Source organism: Belonocnema kinseyi, chromosome 7 (assembly GCF_010883055.1).
Source record: "Belonocnema kinseyi isolate 2016_QV_RU_SX_M_011 chromosome 7, B_treatae_v1, whole genome shotgun sequence".
In the NCBI taxonomy this organism is placed as follows: domain Eukaryota; kingdom Metazoa; phylum Arthropoda; class Insecta; order Hymenoptera; family Cynipidae; genus Belonocnema; species Belonocnema kinseyi.
The window spans coordinates 105698523-105721068 of NC_046663.1; the positions used below are offsets into that span (position 1 = coordinate 105698523).

At 28.8% G+C, this 22546-nt stretch overlaps 3 protein-coding genes and 1 long non-coding RNA gene across 12 annotated transcripts in view; 2 read left to right on the top strand and 2 right to left on the bottom strand.

The window, feature by feature from the left end:
- The window catches only part of LOC117176122 (copper-transporting ATPase 1), a 32659-nt gene extending 26573 nt beyond the window's left edge, over positions 1-6086 (top strand). For 3 of the 4 annotated variants that reach the window (XM_033366183.1, XM_033366181.1, XM_033366185.1), the window contains 2 exons: positions 2015-2179; positions 3344-4506. In XM_033366183.1, coding sequence (XP_033222074.1) covers positions 2015-2179; positions 3344-3473 — 295 coding nt within the window. In that variant the 3' untranslated portion in view covers positions 3474-4506. Of the gene's footprint in view, positions 1-2014; positions 2180-3343; positions 4507-5979 lie in introns of those variants that run through there. The other variant, XM_033366182.1, reaches the window with a different exon arrangement.
- LOC117176127 lies at positions 5527-11516 on the bottom strand. Its single transcript, XM_033366196.1, has 2 exons — positions 11423-11516; positions 5527-6776 (listed from the first exon to the last, which is right to left on the bottom strand). The coding sequence occupies exon 2, from the start codon at positions 6761-6763 to the stop codon at positions 5930-5932; it is 834 nt and encodes a 277-aa protein (XP_033222087.1). The 5' UTR covers positions 6764-6776; positions 11423-11516; the 3' UTR covers positions 5527-5929.
- Positions 11517-11605: 89 nt separating this feature from the next.
- Positions 11606-19996, top strand: LOC117176128. The gene is made up of 3 exons (XR_004467583.1): positions 11606-11847; positions 16909-17714; positions 19683-19996. It is a non-coding gene; the product is annotated as an uncharacterized LOC117176128 (long non-coding RNA).
- Positions 16754-22546, bottom strand: part of LOC117176123 (serine/threonine-protein kinase BRSK2) — a 69599-nt gene continuing 63806 nt past the window's right edge. For 3 of the 6 annotated variants that reach the window (XM_033366187.1, XM_033366186.1, XM_033366190.1), the window contains exons 12-13: positions 19764-19996; positions 16754-17708 (exon numbers count right to left, since the gene is read on the bottom strand). In XM_033366187.1, the coding sequence (XP_033222078.1) occupies positions 17481-17708; positions 19764-19996 (461 nt within the window). In that variant the 3' untranslated portion in view covers positions 16754-17480. Of the gene's footprint in view, positions 17709-19717; positions 19997-22546 lie in introns of all 6 variants that reach the window. The other 3 variants (XM_033366189.1, XM_033366188.1, XM_033366191.1) reach the window with 2 other exon arrangements.

Below are 22546 nucleotides of genomic sequence, written 5' to 3' on the forward strand. Positions count from 1 at the left end.
TTTGATTTTAATACTTACAAAATATCAGTATAATTTGGAAATTTTTGACTTTAAACGTTTCAAATAAAAATAATTCAACTTTATAAGTTTTCAGTACACATATTTAGGGTTGCTCAATTTGCAACATTTCATAGTTAATATTAGTACTTAATTGAGACTAAATTGACTACATTCTCACCATTTATGATTGAGAAAGTATTAGAATTTCCGAAATTTGTCACCACAGTTTTTCAACGGATCTCTACGTTTCGAGACCCCCTGGATCCGAAATTCAAGTTTTTACGATGGCGTCTGCCTGTCTATCCGTCTGCACGTCTATCCATAAACACGATAACTCTTGAAAAAATGAACGGGTCAAATCCATCTTTGGCACACTTTTTTTAGGTCCTAAAACAAAGGATGAGTTCGTGAACCAGCCATTTTTGATAAAAATTTTAAAAGTGAGCGCATTTTGAAAATTTTTGAGACCACTTTCTTTCTGAATTTGAAAATTCTATGTACAGATATTTATAGTATTAAAAAGAACAGAAAATTTATCCTAATGACTTTTTTCGTTAAAAAGAAAATTCTCGAGTTATACCATTTTCAAAATTTTGTAAGTCAACCGAAAATCAAAATTTTAAGCCAAAAAACGTACGATATGAAAAAAGCCAAAAGAAAAAAAAACATTGCTTTTTGAAAGCCCTACAAGATTATCATAACAAATTTTTGGATTATCTTGGAAAATCTACCATTCAAATTTGGATTGCACAAAAAATAATGAAAAATAAAAGATTCCATTTTGTGGTCAAACTGTTAGGATACGAAAAAAGATGAATTAACCAAAATTGTTATGCCAAAAAAGATCTATTATTTTTTTTTATTCGTGAAAAATAACATTGAAAATAAAAAATGTGTGGAAAAACGACGAATGTTACGAGAAAAAAAAGATTGAACAAAACCTGTTTACAAATGTCTGTCGGAAATCGAGCGCGCAGCGCGAGTGTCGCGATGAGGATGTGTACCTCAAAGCCTACAGAGCTTTGAGAAACTTAATCTTTGACTATACTTAATTAAGTAGACAATTCAGAATATCAAGGCGCATAAAAATACTGCCATCTAAAAGAGATCTTTTTGATAAAGTTTTATTCAAGTATTACAAATGCAAAGAATAAATATCCGAACACGACGAGAATGTGCCCGCAAGTCGGGCAGATTTTTTTTCATTGGAAATATTACAAAAGACAAATTCTATAAAAGTTTAGTTTGTAAGGCCTAACATTTAAATGGTTATTTTTGAAAGCTTGAATTTGATAATGTTTAACTTAACTTTCTTAATTTTTTAATCCGGAATTTTACAAATTAAAAAGTGGAATTCTCAATGCTTATTTCCGAAATTGTTACATTTTGACGGCATTCAAAAAATTGTCAAGTTTTCAGATTTACAATTTTATTTAATTAATATAAATTTAATGGTAACAACACTCAAATTAAAATAATAATTAATAATAATATAAATTTAGGCAGCTGGTTTTTCTCTCAAAATTAAGATGGTTACAGCCAAAGGTATTTTTTTTAAATTCGATTTTTGAATAGCCTGTACTGGGCTGTCCCAGTATATAACATCAGTCATGGACGCATTTCTATAAAGAGTGGTTTTTTACCCCACCATCCGCTGAATGGCTTGCAGTCAAGTTCGTGATAGGTGGACCTACAGCTTAAGGTTGGATCCGAACCACCAGAACCTCGGTAAAAGTACATAGAAATTTTCCAAGGTATACCCGCTCAGGGATCGAACTCTGGAACTCTAACGTGAAGTTCGGGCGCCTAACCGCCTGAGCCACCAAGGCTCTTATAATATTAGTAATAATAATTATAACTAATATTTTATATATATAATAATTATCAATAATTAATTAATTTTAAATAAGTAAATACATTTTTTTTCTGACCGTAAACACGACATCTCTTTTTCGTTCACGTTATTTTGGTTCTTTAAAAATGTAAATTCTGTTTGAACTGCCTTATTTTTCAGATACCGAAAACCAACAAGAGCCACCTTAGAAACACCGGAATACTTAACAGCGATGAACGCTCGATCAGCTGCTAGAATGCTGGACGCCGACTCAATTTCTCTTCACCGGGGAATAGACGACGCGATATCACCAACGATGAATCGATCCACGTCCACTATATCCAGGTACTCCCTGACAAATCTTCAAGGAAATTTACCTGCCTTAAATTCTGGTTACCAGCTTGTATGTGACTAACGTAGAAGCTATTCTAACCCAAAACTGTGATGGTCTTCAAATTTATAATAATTTAATTTTCGTTTGTTCTTTTTTCATGAAAAGCCATCAGCAAACCAATAACTTGCTGATCTTGAAATTCTGATACAAAATTGTAAATCATCTTCGGACGGCATTTTAAGAAACGAGAGTTCTTGCCTTTTTTGACAAAGATATACATTTTATAACATATTTTCTGCTAGAAATATTTTTTGTACTATTCTATAGCAGATGTGTTTTTGAAACTTTATGAGGTTGTAAAAAGTATTTTTAGATTTTGATACCATTTTGCATATGTATAAGTGTATATAAATATAAAATATGACAGGAGTTTTATAATATAACTTTACATTCAACTGACACAGTCTATATGTCAAACACAAATTCCACTAATCTAGTTTCGTAAACGTTTCCGGAGTTTTTTTAAGGAAATACATTGTGAAATTGTAATTAGTTAAGACTCTACAAAAAAGAACGATGGACACGCAGGTATAATCTTTTTATTTTTTTTATGGTTTTCTTATGTTGTTTTCGTTTTTTAGTCGCCGATTTACTTTTAAGCTTTTGTGAAGGAAATGAAAATCTGCTGAAAAGGAATCGAAAAGAAGTCTGTACGTTTTTCAAAATTCTTTCAACCAATTTTCAGATGATATGATCTGCCAATCAGAAAACGGAGGTAAACGTAAATACTAAATACAGTTTTTTTCCAGATAAATCATTACAAAATTTGACGCAGAATTTGTTCAAAATTGGTATCAACTGAAGAAATAACTGCATTTTTTAAAAAGAGTCTTGGCTCATTTATTAACTGAGTTCGGTAACAAAATATTAAATACCATAATTTACAAATGAAATACATGCAAAATAACATTTTTGTAGCACAAAAAATACTTGCAAACTAATAGTTTGAAGCCTTTTATCACGCTCTTAAGCTTTCGCACACTAATCAGTTCAACTCTGGTTAAAGTCTAAAATCTAAAAACTCAAATGACTAAATTTAACCAAAGTTCTACAATTACAAATTTAGGAACTACTTGCTTCTTATAATATTGACAGTATTCGTTCTCTTTTTTTAGATTATTTAATCGCACAAAGGAAGATGTAGAAGGACGTCTTCTTGGAAACGATGCTGACGATATCGTCACTGTGGATTTCTCCGATCGCCAGAAAAAAGCGAAAATCGTAACGGAAATGACGACATTCTGATACCCTAGTCATGAGAATTTCTTATACAAAACGAAAATGGTAACGTTGCCATTGTAAATAATTAACTCGTCTGGAATGAGTTTTCTGAAACTTGAGACTAAAAGATTTATATTTTATATCTACTAATAATTTAAGAAACGAGATGACTAAACTATTTTAGTACTTAAGGACCACTAAAGATAATTTAGTTTAAACCTTAAGCCTCCAGTATTCCAGTTACCAAGTAGGATAATCAATCAACCTTTTGATATTTTTTACCCAGTGGATACGGAATATATTGTTGAAAGTGTGCAGTTTCCAGGCGACCGTACAATGAAAATACTAAGTTTATAATAATTATTAATGAACTTCCTTTAAAAGGCTTTTTAATTAAGACATATTATTTATAATGTCGAAACTGCCAAGACATAAATACTTCTTTGGAAACAATACTGAGCAAAATAACTTAATAATTATAAAAATGTTATTCTTATAAAATCTTCCTAAAACGCTGTAATTCTGAGCAATGTCTGTTTCTTTGTACTTAACTCAGTTCAGAAAGCGACTAAAGCTTCATAAATAGTAATAAAAAACAGCTTGACATTTATTTTTTAAAAGACTGACTACAAAAGTGCATATAAAATTTTATGTACATAGTTCAAAACAGTTGTTCAGTTTTAACCGCTTTCTGTTACATAATTATTAATTATGTTTACAGCCGTAAATACTGTCTCATGTTTTTATTTAACAAATATGCTTGCTATAAAAAAAGAACATTTGTTTCATAAAAAAGTATTTTTTTAAAATAATTTCTACTCGCTAAGCTTACGTTCGAAGACAATCGCAGATCATTACAATGAATATGCTTTCTTTTTGATTTTGCACCTAATTATTACAGGTAATTTTACTTTGGCGATCATCTGTTTTTACTTGGAAAAGTGAAAACGTGAGATTAGAGTAAAAACTTCTTATGCATTTATACTTTGACATCTTATGAAAATCTCAGACTGTAAAATAAGATATTAAACAATATATACGCACACGTGTGTGTTTTTATGTATATTTTTGTTATAGAAAAAAATAAAATACAATAAAAAAGAATCCTTTTCACTATTTTGAGAGCTTTTAAAACTTCTAAACTCCAACTAAAGTTTAAAAATAATTTTATTATTTCTGAGGATTGTACATAACTTCTAGTTGCGACTTACATTATCTTAACACATTTTTACGTTTTATTTTCAACAATTTTAAACTTCAGTGCTAAAATTTGGAACAGAAAACATTCATGAACCCTTCAAGATTAAAAAATTTTTTAATTTAAAAGTTTAAGATCTACAAAAAATTTTAATAATAATTTTATCAGAACAAATTTTTTTTTCATTTTTTATTCCCAGAAAAATTTACAAAAATCGTCGTATTTTAATAAAAAATTTATTTCGTTCACCAAGCAAGTCTTAGGGAATTCCTTAACAAACAAACAAACAAACAACCTTTTTATGTCTTCAATATTTTTTAAATCAATAAAATTTTAAACAACAAAATTTCAGAATTGAAAAATTTATGTTTGAAAGCATTAAAGTTTCGAAAATTTTCATTTTTAAGTTTTTTACAGTGAACAATTTCTAACACAACACAAAGCTATCTAATTTTTAAGACTTGGAAGTGAAACTTGTTGAATAGCAAATTTACTTGCCCTAGGAATTAAAAAATTTTATGTGTGCAGTATTTTAATAAGTCGGAATTTAAAGTATTCTCAATATTGCACATTATAAAGTTCAACTAATTTAAATTAAATACAGTAAATTTCGAAATTGAAGTTTTTCAAGTTGTACAGCTTCAATCTATAAGCGTCTGATGTTTAAAAAAATCATTATTCTAAACACAAAACATTTAAAAAATTGACATTTTTAACGGAGAAATGTTTTAACGTAAAATGTGGACGATTACAAATTAAAAAGTCACAAATCTTTTCAATCTCCAATATTGTAAGCGTTCAAAATTCAAATATAAAATTCAATATTTTTTAGAGAAGTTATATACAACTCGTTTTCACTTGTCAAATAAATATAAATATTAATAAGTCTATTTATCAGTGAAGCAATTTGAAAAAAGAAAAACTGCCGCTGGATTCAAAATCCTAAATAAAATTTTAATGCCATGTAAAAAAAAGAAGCAGATAACTACACTTAGGATTTGCCACCTGATTCGTAATTGTTTTCCATTTAAATATATTGGAAACAATTATGACTCGTAGGTTCAAATTCCAAATGCAGTTACCCCTCTCTTGTTTTGCACGGCATTGTAGTTATTGTCATAATTATTTGAAACGTAATACTCTTAAAATCTAAATTTGAGTATTATTAAATGATGCTCTGTATCTTTTTTACAGTAAGATATGAATCTATCATAAGTTTTTCTCTTCTCAATTAGGTAAGTCTCTAGAAGAAGATAACTGTGGTCGATTACCTTTTCTTTTTTTATAATGAACCAACAACGTGTACATCGGAGTCACTCTTGCTGATTACAGGGATACTCCCATCGTCTAAAATGTTGATATTACTCTCTTCATCTTCGTCCTCACAATCAGTATTAACCAGGAAGTTCATATCGTCTGAATCAATGGTCTTTGTTGAAGCTTCAGACGCGTTACTGACTTGAGAAAAGAGCTTCTCAAGAATTGGCTCTGCAAAGCTGTCTTCCATAGTTTCTGGAAATAAAGTTCCTTGGTCGGAGAATGGAAATCCATCAAGGCCCGAGAGATTTTGTGTCTTATTCCCTCCTAGGAAGCAATCTTTTTTAACTAGGCTGCATCCGCCAAGTGTCCGATCGTCATATAGTGGATTCAGACGATAACTTTTATAATCATCGAAGTCTTCTATCACAATAGAACCATCTTTAATTTCTGCTGAGCTGCTGTCAATTACAGGATCTTGAACAGCATTTCCGAGCCCTATTTCAAAATGATCCTTGGAGGTTGAAGCTTCTGAATTATTCTGAATCCAGCAGGAATTAGAAGAGCAGGTGAAATGGTTTAAATCAAATGCAGAAGATTTTGAATACGGCTGATTTCTGGTATCAGGAAAAACATACTCGTAGAAAAAGGGTTGATTTGAAGTTTTTGTTTTTGGATGATTCTGTGCAGTCCCATTTCGACCGGACCTCCGATTTTTTCTCCCTTTTTGAATCGTATATCCGTTTGGTCCTTTTTTTAGAAGGAGTGTTTCCAGGATAGGAGATTCGGAATCGGAATTTATCACTACACGATCACTATCGTGTCTTTCGACTTCTCTTTCTTCTATGTGGCGGCTCATTTTCTATCTTCAACTGGAAATTACAATTTAGGTATTGAAATTTATTATTTGTGTATATTCACTGCTGAACGAAAATTTCCGGACACCTCTTTTTTAATGACTGATAAAGTTCTCTTTATTTCAATTATGTCAGAGTTGGCATTTGTTCTCTCTAAAGGATTGAATTCTCTCAAACTTCTGTACAAAATGAGTCCAGGATGAAGCCAATTTGAATATTATTAAAGTAGATATGGCAAAATAGTATAAATTTCAATTCTTTCTTAAAATTTTCAATAACTTCCGTGAAAATAAAATTTTTTTAAATATTGTTGGGCTCATTTTAAAACATTGAAACAACTTTAATTTGTTCTATTCTAATAAACTGTTGCGATACTGTGGAAAAATATATTTAAAATGAACTAAAGAACACTAAAAAATATTTATTATTTCGGAAGTTATTGTAAATTGAAGAAAACATGGAAATATATCTGTTTTTGCAATATCTAATTAAAAAATAGACGAATTGGCTTCATCTTGGGCTCATTTTGTACTGAATTTTGAGAGCATTTCAAGCCTTTAGAGAGAGCAAATTTCAGCTCTGATATAACTAAAATTAAGAGAACTTTATCAGTTATAAAAAAAAGTGTCCTGAAACTGTTGACCGGTAGTGTATACATATATCTTTGTTTTTAACATTTCGGTAGTATTAAAACATTATCTTACAACAAAATTAATTGAATCTAAAAATTGCTTGATAGGTAAACATTGTATAACTTTTTCTTATTTATCAAAGTTTCAATATTTAATCATTTTAAATTTGTAACCTTTTTGAAATTATCTAAGATTTTCCTAATGGCACAGTTTAGAAGAGTATACATTTGTGTAAATAAAGTAAAATCCTTAAAATTTGTTGAGAATGATATATGATATATTAGCCAGAACAATTTATCAATTTAAAAACAATATGCTTTGTTTTTGCAGGACAAAAATGTATAATTTATATTATATCTAGTTTTTTCATAGAATTATCTACAGAAAACTTTAAATTTTAATAACAACAATTCCTGTACAGATATATAGTTAAAAAAATAGCTCGATTTTCATACCAAACAGTTTTTAAGCTACTTTATTCGATGAAAGTTTTACCGAAATACGTAAGAAATAAAGTGAGATAATGATTGTTAAAGAATAATGATTTTTGTATATGCAAATTGAATTATGCCTACAAATAAAACCTTTCAAACCTTACAATTATCTATTGTTATATTCTAAAAATGTAGTTTTATTGTGAATATTGAAATTTGAAATTATTCGATTAAAAAATGACACTGATGTATTTTTCAACCCGTGACAAATATTAAAATTTTGAATAGAAGTTTTAATTAAAGTTGGAGTTGAATATTAGCATCTTTTCGCATTTTTTTCAAATATTTAAAACTTTTTTTAAAAAAAATGGATTATTTTACGTTCATTTTTCCTCTAAATTTATTTGAACTGGTTTAAATTCATAGAAGCACCTGTTGTAACGCGTACTACAATTTCTTTAAATTAAAATTGCTTTATCTTCCTTATAATGTCTGATAAGATCAAAGATTCTTTACATATTGTAAAATATATTAAAACACTTTTACACTTTTATAAAGAATTATTTTTAATCAGATGTAATTCAAAAAATTTTGACTTTTCATATTTCTAAAAAAAATAATATCGAAACTGTTTTTTGAAATGCCCAAAGTTGTTTGAATAAGGTTTTCTAGACTTTTTTTAAATATATTTTTTTCTTAGCAATGTAGTATATTCTTAGAATTTTATGCAGTATTAAAAAAATTTATTATCTCAAAATCATGCAACTAACCCACTATTTTAATAATTACACAGGGAAGAAGGATAAAAGGAAAACATTCGAAACAGCGTAGAAGAAACTGAAAACGAACAAATGCAATAATAATTTAGCGAAACAGATATAAAGCCTATACACGCACCATTCTCAACTAATCTACATTTTTGTTCCAGGCTCTTTTAATTCGTTTGTTTTTGTTAAGTCAAGGTTTTCAGTGATTCTTAGGAGCGAAATTCAAGGTCTTTTCCAGGTTTTCTAGGTCAAGACGTCAAGTTTTCCAGGCCTCTTTTTTACATTAAATAATGAAAAAAATCATTTGTTATAGATACAATAAATGAGCGATTTCATTTTTTATTGGTCAATAATTTCTAAAGAAAGAAAGCCATAAATTTTTTTAATCTGCGAATTCGTTAAAATCTCTTGAAGTACTTGAAAACTTTGTGAAAATTTCAAATTTCTATGAAATCTTCTGCAATCTTTTTAAATGTTTGTAAAATATTTGAAATTCTTGAAATCTTTGAAACTTTTTTTTATATCTGGTATACTCTACCCATTTTAAATTTTGAGGATTCTTATATTCTTCTGAAATTTTCATAAAATCTTTTGTATTCATTTCAAACCATTAAAATATTTTTCATCAGTGACCTTTTAAAATTTTAGAAATATGTTTTACTATAACTTTTTAAAAATCTTTGGAAGTGTTCGAAAATTTTGTGAAATCTTTGAAATCGGATGTACACGGCATTTTCAAATCTTTAAAGTCTTTGCAATCTATATGAAATTTTCGAAATTTCGCTGAAATCTTTTGAAATTTTTTCTTACATATTTGTTCGTGAAACCTTTTTTATTCGTTGAAATCATTAAATTATTTGAAATCTTAGTCGAATATTAACAAAGCTTCTAAAACGTTTGGAAACCTTTTGAAATCGTTTCAAATCTTTGAAATCCTCTAAATCTTTTGAAAGATTTAAAAGCTTTGTGAAATTGTTGTGAAATATTTAAAAAATGGTACACACGCCTTTTTTAAATCGTTGAAATCCGTGAAATCTTGGTAAAATGTTCAAAATTAAAGTCAGTTCATTGCAATATATAAAATAATTGGTTAAGGGCATGTGATACTTACAGTTTCCCCGGCTTTTTTTCCACAAAAATGAAAAGGTTTAAAAACTGAATTCGTAGATGCTATAAAATATCATAACGGACGTCCCCGGACTCTTTTTTGAGGGATAATAACAAAAAAAATTTATTGTGCTAAATAAAAATTTTATGCATTTCTATTATTTTGAGGTTACGTCGTTTTTCATCTCTACCTTTCCGATAATCTAAAAATTATTTATGAAATAAAATTTTTTGATTGCCTGCCATAAGGGTTAGTTCGGGGAGATTAGTTACTATGTTTATTTGCAAGTCCAAAATTTTCGGCCAAAAATATTGTGTAGTTTGGAAGTAACGCACAGGAGAATTGTAACATACATAACCTCCAAAAGTACACACGTTGTTAGCAATATCAAAAAAATTTTTGAAAAAAAAAAACACAAATAAAGTGTGCGGGGACGTCCGCTAGCATGTTCGCTATCATTTCCCAAATTTTTAAGACAAAATATTGATTATTAAAGAAAAAAAGCCGTCGGAACTTAAAACTGGTAAAATCGACAATTTTCCAAGTATCACATGCCCTTAAGTCTACCAAAAATTCCTAGAATCTCTTTATTTATTCTGTAATGGGTCAAAAATAAATTAGATCTTGATAAATAAAAAACTTTCCGGTAGCACGATTTCTTTTAAAATAGCTGTTTCTTTTATAATAGACTAAAAGATAAAAATTATATTTTGCATTTCATTAAATAACTGCTTTAAAACTGAAAAAATGCAATTCAAGGTTCTCGTAAAAAGTTTAAAAAATATTATCGATTATTATACAAAAATGTTCCAAGAAATTACATGAGATTACACCATATTACATAATATTGCAGGAATTTAAAGGAATTTCATAGATATTTGATTACAAAAGTTATTACAGGGGATTACATAGCAGCGTGTACATCAGAATGCAAAAATGGTTCTGATCAATGTAATGTTTTTCTCGGAATTCAATTTATTTTACAAAAGGGCAGGTACCAAACTGTCACGCGACGAATTCTTTTAAACAAACTTACAGAATATAAATTCTAATAAATTTTCCATATACCAGATAGAAGTAAAGGAAAACAATATGATCGTCTGTCTGGTATGAGAAATTAACTCAAATTGTTATTTTATAAGTCGTTTAAAAGAACTGGCCACGCAATAGTGTGAGTGTGGTACTCCTAGGCTGGTTTGTGCCGGTTAGACTGGCGCAAACGGCTTCAGGCCGGCTGCCGGCGGAATCGTGTAGAAGGCGGAACTCTGGAAATGCGTCTACGGAAGTATCATCTTAAATATTCTTAAAAAATATGTTTGACTTTAATGTTGCATTTAAAATTTTATCAATAACTTTACAAAATAAATTTGAAGGTGTGCTATTTATATCATAGCATATGTGACTTGAAAAAATGGTGTTGAAAGCGATTTTCAGAATACCCCCACGAGAAAGGTGGAACCCCTAGACCCTAGACTGGTACATGTCCTCGAGAAAAATAAATAGTTTAATTTAGAATAAATATCTCTAATTTTTAGATGAAATACCAAAAGTTTAATTATTTAAATAGAAAGGAAAATTCAAAGTTTGTAACTCTCAGAAAGATTTTTTTGTTCGACACGTGATTACGTATTCGTTGTTTTAAACGCGTATCCATTTTTCTGTAATAACTTAAACAACTGCTGTTATTTACAACACTTATATGAGAAATCTATGTGCTTACCTTTTGTTGCTCATACGCAAATAGCAACAAAAACGCCAGACACGGGTCTCGTTGTTGTGTAGTAGTAGTTGTGGTGAGTGAAATAAGTTATTATTCATCATTCATTCATGTTCGATTAGTACCTGGGCTAGTCGACGAAAAAATCGATTAAGTAAAAAAATGGCGACATTGATTTTTTGTTGATTTTCTGTAAGCCTTCTTCTATTTTTCTTCCTTATTCGTATTCCGTAATCTGTGTTATAAAAACTGTCCTTGAATGATACATAATTTCTGATGTGTTTAATAGATATGTAAACTTATTTTTTCTTCATTGTTTTACGGCTCTTGCCAAATAATAGCTAAATTACATAAAAAATTGATCATATAACTTTGAGGTTATGTTCCCAACCGCCAAAAAAATGACCACAATATATATGATAAAAAAGGTAAGTCTGGAACAATATTCTAATTTAAAAAAATGTGTAAGTTTAAATTTGAGGTCTTGGAAGGGTAGAGAAATTCCAAATACATAGTGGATTCAGTGTGTCGTGCCTATACGACATATATTCCAAATAATATATCATTAACAGTGTCGCGCGCAAAATGTTCATGATTTACAATTGATTTAACTAACAATGCTAAACGGCAGATTCCGTTTGATTTGCATTGAATGAATTCAAGAACGAATTAATTTAAAATTCATTTTCTAAGGTCGAATTACATATTTTCTATATATTTTTATTTCGCTGGTATAGTATGTACTGCAGCTTAATTAATGCATATTGACCGCCTCATAATTTTTGTCGTAAAAAATAACGTTATTAGATAATTAAATATTACAACATTAATAACTGTTAATAATAAAAAATTATTTAGGCATCGAGAATCGAGACAGATCTTATATCCATACATGCTGTCATGGAACTTACAAATTTTCATCGTACAATACTCATTTTTCAACTATACATTAGGGAACGTCCATTAATTACGTGAGAATAATTTATGAAATCTTACACGCCATCCATCCCTATTGTATGGATTCGTAAGCTTTTGATTCCCCCACCCCCCTTATTACGTAAGATTATATATTTTTTTAATCAATACATCAGTTATTTTTACTGTAAACAATACTGACTGATTTACAGTATTTTGAAATATACTTAACAGATTTCAAGGGACTTTGAGGTATTTCAAAGAATATTTAGGGATTTTAAGGAAAGGATTGCAAGAAATTCCGAAGTATTTGTCTGAATTTGATAGATGTCAGGGAATTTCAAAGATTCCAAGCAACTTTAATGGATTTCAAAGTATATCCACGGATTTGCGAGTATTATAAAGTATTTAAAGGGATTTCGAGAATTAAAAAATCTTATTATATTTATCGCATCCGCTCCCCCTGAAAATGTTCACGTAATTAATTGACGCTTCCTTACGGAGAAGAAATCAATTTAAAACCTAAATGTATCTTTCATATAAAAAAAGTCTCGTTCGTTATTTTTATTTTGATGAATAAAGATATATTTCCTGAGATGAATTAAAAAGGTGTTATTTTTATACAAGAAATTACAATTAATAATTTACATAAGGAGATACAATTTATTCACAACAGCCTTTGTTTTCCTTCATGATGTTTATCCTTTTTACATTTTAAAGCGTCTCATAAACACGATGTCATTAACAAAACACCAACAAGAACATGCATTGAATAATTCAAGATAATTGTGAATGCTTTATAAATTGTATAAAAATGTTTCTATGTACGCTAGATTAATGCCTTATGAATATCTACGCGAGAAAGGATCCATACCAGTAGTAACTTTTAGTTCAAAAACTAAAAGTTCCACTCGCACAAAGGTAATGTTTAGCGAACAATGCCAAAATGTAAGATCATTTTGGCGGCAAATTAAAAGCACTTTTCATGATTCGATGGTCATTAGAATTTTACCCTGGCAAAGAAAAGGATTTATTTCCTAGCAATTAAAAAAACGGATAAAAATAGAATTGATAAAAAAATATATTAAAAAATCAAACAAAAAATTAACAAGCTTTAAAGTCAAAAGCGATTTATTTTATTAATAAATATATTATAATCTTAAAGCCACAAAAAAAATCGTTTAAAGAACTCTGAATCCTTTAGGAATTATTTCAGAAAAGTTCTATTGAAAAATCTAAATAGAAAAAAGAATTTGATTCTCTTCAACAGTTTTTCTGAGGTATGAACTTTTTCTGACCTTAGAAGGTTCCAGAGCTTTCTAAATAAACTTTTTCATGACAATGTGCTCAGTAAGCGGGAAAATTTGTTAAGAAAGTGGAGGGGGAGATTCTATTCTATGCTTGAGCTCCTATTCACGCAAGTTTGCTAAACATCCACGCACGTCAGATATTTCTTTTGCATTTTTAAGTCCATATGAATTTACAATATAGTGTCGCGCTATCACGAAGTTAACACGTGCCAAATGTGTTAATTATAGGATAATACACAACTTCACTTGCACCAAACATCGCATTTTAAAACATCACTCGAGGAAAAACAGCGCTAATATCGGCCAAAAGTATTAACTTTTTATTCATGTAAATAATAAATCATCTATCAATTTAATGCATCATCTGGTAAAATAATTGGCCAAGATTATTACCTTCGCTGCACAAAGATAACCATAGATTATCAAATTATGTCTTTACATTTAAAAAGTAATGAATTTAATTATAATTTCAAGATAATCGTTTTCAGTTCTCAAAAGACAAAGGATATTAAAATCTTTGTGCAGCGAGCATCATCGTAAATGTTTTGTTTTTTCTACGGTGTGTGAAAATATCGAACAACATCAATTTACAATGAGGTTGCAAGACCTTTATCTTTCAGATGTTTATATTATTAACTCTCCTATACGTTTTAGAATAACGCCAATGAATTATTAGTTTTTCCCCTCGCCTCGAATGATCTGCATGATATAAAATCCTAGTTTAATATGGCCGGTAATTTGTTCTCATTTAATAATACTTATTCCGTGTAGAATCAGTTTATATTTATATCTGCAATTAATAAATAGATAACCGTAAGCTTAACCTCTAGACTCAATTTACGAATTATTACAATAATAATCAGATTCATCTCAACTATCTACTTAACTCTTATCGTTAGCACTCCCATTCTCTTCATCCATTATCTAATAGTAATCTCGTGGTTTGTCGTATATTGCAAAGCCCGATTTATTAACTTATAACTTCAGCACTATAACATCCTATGTCTTCAGCACTTTGAGTTTTATTGAGATACTTCCCAAAATAAATTTTATGTAGTTATGGAATTAGAAACAATTTCCGAGATTCGCAATTTCTGAAGGTTTAAAAAATAACAATAATTTAAGTTTCAATAAAACAGACGACTTAATTTTCAAAAGTGTGAAAGTAAAAAAAATTTTTTTATTAATAATAAGGAGTAAGATCGAATCAGATTATTAAACTTGTTATTTTTTTATGATTCCACTATTGATCAAACAACTTGTGACGATATAAGCTCGCCTGGATTTTCGCTTGGCACTTGAATTTGGAAGCTAACACACTTTCTAAGTACCAATCCAAAATACAGACTCTCGTAAAGAATAAAATTTAATAAAAATTTGTGTTGCAAAAACAGGGAGTATCAAAGTTTGAAGCATTAAAAATTGAAGAATTTTATTTTTAAACCGTGAGAAATTAAATACTTTAAGCATATTCAAATTCTATGATTTAAAACATAAACCCTTTAAAGTTTAAACTTAAACTTGAACAATTTTGCGTTGAAACTGTTATAAAATGTCGACGTTGATTTTTAAAAACTGTCCAATACTCAACAATTTTAACTTTGAAGCGTTCAGAATTGAACATTTCAATTAAAAGGTCAATTATATTAGATCCAAATCGTGAATTTAGAAAATGTTGATTGAAATGTTGTGAATAATCAAAAGTAAATGGCTAAGAATTGAATTAAAAATGTGGAAGTTCTGAATTAAAATATTTATCATTCTTGAATGGAGAAATTTGGGCTATATTTAATTGAACAGTTTTTAATTTAAAGCGTACAAAATTGAATTTAAAAAAATATATAATGAGCCCTTTAAAGTAAAAATAAAATAGAGTGTACTTAATGTTGTTCAATTATAAATAAATTAAAATAGTTTAAACTCGAATAATTTAACTTAAAAATAGTAAGGAAATAAAATCGTCTAAAATTTTAATTTAGTTTTAAAGTTTTAAACATTTGAAGCATAAAATGTCTGAAAAATTGCGTAATCGGGTTTGATAGAATCTTAACTATAAATAAATAATTGAGAATTTTTGCACCTCTCGATCGAAGGCCTCTTGTTTGCAAATCGACAGAGAGCAGAGTACAAAAACAAAACAATACATTGTACATTTTGCTAAAGTGCAAATCAATCTCGTTTTTGACCTCGACACTCGTTAAGTAAATAATTCGGTCTAATTTTCTTTTCCTAAATCAAAAAGCGCTTAAGTTTTTTTTATAATAGGAACGAGACGCCGTTTACAAAATCTAAAGCGTGAATCCTTGTGACCTGGAACCCTTTCAAATAGATTCCGAATTTTGATCCTCTTTGATTCTTATTAATTATAATTTTGGAAAAGGTGGCTCTTAAAAAAGCAGTTCTTAATAATAATCACCTTCAAGATTAGATCTTGTTATTAATACGAATATTAATCTCTCATTTTAAAGGATTTCTAATCCTAAAAATTCTCCTAAAATGAACAAGTCTTAAACCGAAGTTATTTTTTAAGAGCCTCCTTTTTTTTCGATTAGAGATTTTTCTTCTCGGTTCCAAAGCACAGTTGACATTTCCACCGATCATATTATAGCTTTTTTAACAACGTTTAAACATTAAATAATGGCGTTATATCATAACATACGTTACAAGTTCACTATAAAGCTGGGTCAATTTGTGAGATATGTCTGTTTGAGAAAATATATCTTACTTATATGCACTGTATTATGATATTAATAGAAACACCTAATCGCTATTCCTTCGCAATTTTTACGAAGCAGACGAGAGAAGCTTGTATGCACTTTTTTATTATGCTCGTTATTGTTATTTATTTAGATTTATTTTATTTAATGCAATGCGTTAATCTGCGCTACTCATGTGTTGAATAGTCGCCTTAAATTTCGTCGCGTGAAAAAAATAAATCTCTCCGTTGTGTAGACGTTTCGAGTCGTTTCAATCGGCGAAAATGTTCTCTTTCTGTTTTCTTTCTGCTTTCGCTTTCTCTTTTTTAGGCAAGTTCTTATTCAGAAATGAGAATACTCGTTCATATTTCCTCTTTATTTTCTTGTTCATTCTGGGCCGAACGACACGTTTATTGTTCTCTCTGTTGCAATTTTATTGTTCTCTCTGTTGTTAATTAATTAGGTGTTCTCGCAGCAAACAGGGTCGAACTCTTAAAGTCGACACTGTATGAGAAACAGAGCATGATTTTAATTTTACGTAAAATATAATGTGACTTTTTTGTTCCAGGTTTTTTTGAAGAGATTGGAAATTGTCCTTTCGGCGAAAGAAAAGTAGGAAAAATTCTTATCTAACGAGAATTGATTCGACCAATGAGATAGCAGCGATTTAACTAAATCTCCAAATCGCAAAAAAAACCCAAAACTATGATAATGCAAATATCCGCCTTAATTAATTGATCAGTGATCATTTTGATTAAATTACTCGAATTAGATAATCTTGCTCGATTTCTCATAAAGGGTTTAATCAGTTATATAAAACAGTAGACCGACGTTAAAATTAATTGAATTATCTACTTGGCAGTCAAGTTTTTTGTCAATGTCATTTGATCACGTGCACTTTCGATCCAACCATCACATTAAAAACTAAGAAGTCCATGGGCTTCAAGTGACGAATTTAACGTCCAGGTTCACTACTGGCAGGAAAACGATTTGAAAAAAAAAACACCACACAATTTCTTCTCACGAACCGGAAGACCTCCGATGCCATATATCTCATAGCAAATCACCATAAAATCGTTGAGTGCTGTCCCACAAATTCCTAAAACTGGATCGAAATTCAAAACGGAGGTTCTCATAGTATCACGCTATGTTGCTGCCACTCATCGTCGTCACGCACTTTTTTTCTGGTGTATTTTGACTTTCAGAATTGCTTCGAACAGCCTTTGGTGGACTGTCATCAGGCGTAGGTGTAATTTCATCCGAAAGAGGGATATTGTTGTTCGTTGAAGTCGAACTTCTCCTTCCATTTTCCCGAGTTGGAGACTTGACATCAAAAACTGATGATTCCGACTCAAGATCTGAATCAATCTGGAAGTAATGTTTAAAATACATAAGAGAAATTTTGCTTTTTGGAAACAAGAAAAAAATTTTTCTAGCTGATTAGAAATGTTGCGAAAATGTCTAGATGAATAATGCTTGTAATGCCAGGTGCTTTGATGAATATTAGGACTATATTATGCAGTTTTTCGAGTCCATTTCAGGGTTACTAGCAAAAATTAATAAAAATGGAAAACGGTCATTTTTAGGGAGCTTCTAAAATTATCTAGATGTTTTAAAATACATACATTAAAATATTAATAATATTATTAGAAAATTGAGAATTTTTTTCTTTTTATAAAAGATTTTAAGTATTTATTAAAAAGAGCCAAATTAAAAGACGATATAATAATATGCGAATTGTTTAAAATTTTGATCCCAACTGATTGAAAAAAAATACATTTTGTATAAAGGCTATGCATTCTAAACCAATAGGTTTTTTTTTCATTTTTAGATTTGAAATTCAAAATCTTTGAAATTGTAATGACATAGGACCTTTAAAATTTAAGTACTTTAAACCGTTTATTACCTTTCAAATGTGAAGACTTTAAATTTATTTCTTAATTCAAGATTTTTTTAGTTTAAGATTGATTACAAATATTTACTCTAAATAATTTCAAAGATAAGTTTAAGATTGACAGCTTGAAAAAATGTGTACATTTTATAAATGCGTTTTATAAAATAAAAATTTCGATATGTATTTGAAAATTTATTTTTCAATGGAACTTAATTAACAATAAATGTATGATATTTTATTATTTTTAAATTGAAGGCTTTAACATCAAAATTTGTAAGTTGTGAAAGACAAGAATTTAACGTGAAAAATTTTAATTCTTTTTTTTTAATGAGTCAAAATTAGATCAATTTTAATTTATACGAGGGAAAGTAAAATAGAATTTCTTTCATATTATAGTGCTTTAGAAATGCAAGACTTTTATAATTGGCACAGTTTCCAGCTTGAAATTAAAAATTTAAATTATTTTCAAAATAAAAATTTCAGTTTCGACTATGTTAATCACAAAAGCTTTGAGTTTTAAATTTGAAATTTTCAAGTTGAGAAAAAAAATGGATATTTCAACTCAGGATTAATTATAAAAGTGGAATACCTTTAAAACTTGATTTGCTTTTCATATCTGAAATTTATATAATTTCATCTGTTAAATTAGCTTTTCAAAAACAATGTACTTGTTTTTCAATATCAGCGTACAAATTATTGAAATTATAAACGCCTACTTTTTTCATTTTAAATTTGCAAATTTGTAAAGTTCAACTTAAATGAGAAATATCAATAATTTCTTATTCGTATTCTTCAGAAACCCTGAATTATCTTAGCTATGTTATCGACTCTTTGACTTATATTGTACCTTATTTTCAAATTAAGCTGCCCTTCATCGACTTTTGAATAATCTTTAGAATCTACTTTAACGGGAAAGATTTTCAAGTACTTGATTATATAATTCTAGTACCAAAACTGTTTTCGATTCTGCAAACTCATTATACGTTTACGTCGACGGGTAACGAACGAAAACCAATTTTTTTTAGGTGGCTTGAAGTAATTAAATTATTTGATTGCTCATCATTCGAAATAATAGTCCTTCTCAGTATTGAAGTCACTTTTAGACATTAAATGATTTTATCACAATTTCCTCTTTTATACAAATTTACAACACCCCGTCATTTTCTCAAAAAACAAACTCAGGAACATTTCTAAACAAATTTGGAAAGAATTCCATTCTTTTTGTTTAGATTAGTGCGTTATAAAATAGACTATTATTTTAGAAGAATATAAAAGAAGCTACTGAACGAGGAACACAAATTTGAAAATAAGGTACTAAGTTAAATTTGCTTACAGCTATCTATATTTTGAATCGAAAAGTTTGGATTGTAAGAATAAATCTAAGTAGAAAAATTTTAAAAGTATTTCTATACTTTTATTTTTTAAAGTAATTAAGATTGATATTGAAGCGATAAACATGGATTGCCTCTTCCTAAAATCGAACCTGATGTTGACTATGATTTCAATTGAGGATGAGGATGATGCGCTACCTTGTTGAAACAGACTACCTGTCTGGTAGCAGGATGCGGGCTGACAAAGAGTCTTTCGCTCGTATCGCTCCCACAGCTCGAACTTTCACTCATTTCGGTTGCAAATTTTCGAGAAGCCCTGGGACTTGGAGGCGCTGCTCTACTACTTTGGTTACTTAAATTAAAGCCGGCATTCCTCGAACAAACCTGGGATTGAATATGCTCACAGACTCTTCTGAATCTTCGAATATTGCCTGCAAAAAAGAATAATTCACCCAATCAGAATTAAAAAAGAAACCGAATTTTATATAGGTAATATATTTTAGTCTGCTTGTTTGACTTAGGTCTCTAATTGTGTTCATTTAGTTCCGAGGGGTACATAACATCAAATTTCCATGGATTTTACATAGAAAACTTTCATCGCTTACCTTTTTAATTTTTTCTCTTGTGCATTATACATTTCTAGGGGATAAAGTTAAGATATTGGTTGAAGTTATAGAATCCGTTCATCGCGTGCGAATCGAATCGAAAGTGTGTGGAAGAAATTTGAGAATCAAAGGCTCTGGTAAGCTTAACGGAAAAGTTTGACAAGGGAGTGTTGTTTCCCTTTCCGCGAACAAAATCACTTCGAGATTAGTTTTTGGAGGTTTGGAATTTTTATTTTCAATATATTGTTGTTTCAAATTAAAATATTCAAAATTTTAGGAGCATTTACCGATCAAATATTTATAAATTTTATATTAAAGGCCTTGATAGTCAGTTTTGAATTTAATAATTTTGGATGTAAATATAAAGCAATTTTTGATTGAAAAGCATAAAACTGTACATTTTCAAACAAAGAAATCATAACATAACAATGTTTTTTTGTATTCTGTATCTTAATTTTTAATTTTATATTTAAGATCTTAAAATTCTCCGAATCTTAGTTGAAAATTTAAACAAATAAGTCATTGCAAATTGAAAAATATTTTATATTCGAAAATTTCTAGAATGAATGATAATTCTAAAGGAAGATTTAAAATAAAAAATTTTTAATTGATTTTAAAATAAAAAACGATGAAAATTAATATATCTGAAATTGATGCGTCAGTAAAAGGACACTTTCGCTAATTGTAAGGGGTTACAATTTTAGATTTCTGAATTTTTATTAACAACACTAAATTAAATTTTTTTTTCCTTTTTAAGGTTTTAATTTTGAATTAAAATTGAATTGGTTACATTTTGAAAAGTATTAGCAATTTGAAACGTATTAATTTTTAAGCGATTTTAATTTACTTAAAATAGTTGAAATTTTAAAGTGGTTGCGTATAGAAAAGTTTTAATAACACAATTTTTGGTGACTCAAATTTTGTTCAGTTTTAAATGAAGTTCTCATTCGTTTAAGTTTCAACATTTGGGAGTATACATTTTTTGATTTTTAACGTTTCCCGTTTAAAATAACTATATATTTCAGAAGGTTTTTATTTTAAATAATTTAATTCAGTTTTCATTTTACAAAACGTCTTCTAATCAGTTTTAATGTTAACTTGAAAAGATTCGATTTAGTTTTCAATATTAAATTGTCCATATTTAGACAATTTCATTCAAATTACAAATTTCATTCAATTACTCTTAATTTTAACTATCCAATTTCCAAAATAAAGAATAATTCTTTAATTTTTAGCGCTTCGACTTGGAAATTATGCAATTTAAGTCCTTTTTCTATTTAAATTTTCCAAAATCGTTCGTATATTTTAAAAATACAAGAGCTGGCAATTCAAAAATATTCATTATTAACTATCATTTCAAAAATATTTAAAACCTTATATTAAAAAATTGGTTTAATAATGGATTTTTAAATTTGCATATTTTCATGTTAGTAAATAGGAATTCAGAAATAGGAACGCGCGATTTGCGCGTGTGCATTTGCTGCTAGTGTGAAATAAAAGGCTTATCTGCACTTTCCTTTATTAGGCACAACAATTTCATTATCCTTCTTATTATATGATTTATAAATCAATTAGTTTCTTGCAAAAGGATTTTCTGACATTTATCGACTTCCGCAATTTATAATATATGTAAAAAAACCGTGGATTTTGCAAAGAAAGTTGATTTCTTTATAAACCGGGTGAAATCACGAATATTCACCGGGAGGACCGGGAGACGAAAATTTAAAAAAAATGGCCATCCTGGTCATATGCATTTGTGAGTCTTATTTGGATATAAGACGTGCAGAGGTTGTGTGTGCGAAGGTAACATCTAGTTGGAATTGGATGGCTGCCAAACGCCAAACACAAAATCATCTGAATTTGAAAGCTTATACCTTATATAGCTATTCAAAGAAGGCTTAGGACCCATTGTCAGTTCTGTCTTCGATTCTGCACAGCAGCTAACCCCCGTAAAATCGCATTATTTCCTCGACATGAAAGTCAAGTTATCGCCCTAAGCCATAATTGATTCATCCCCAAGTGCATTCATTTAATCTTGGGAGCAAATTCGGATTTTTTATTTTTATTTGTTAATCAACAGTTTTAATTCAGTTATGAAGTATTTCAAACCAAAAAGTTACAAATTGAAGTTTCAGATAAATAATTTTAATTGGAAAAATTAATCAATTTTGAATTAAATCCTTCAAAATTGCACAATTATATTCCAAATAAGAAACTTTAATAAATAGTTAACTAATTTGAAATTCGGATTGTTAGATTTCTAAATAAAATCGTTCACAATAGCAAATTTTCAAAAAGCCGTAAATTTTTTAATTAAAATTATGAATATTTTATTTATTTATATTTTATTATATTTATTATATTTATATATATTAT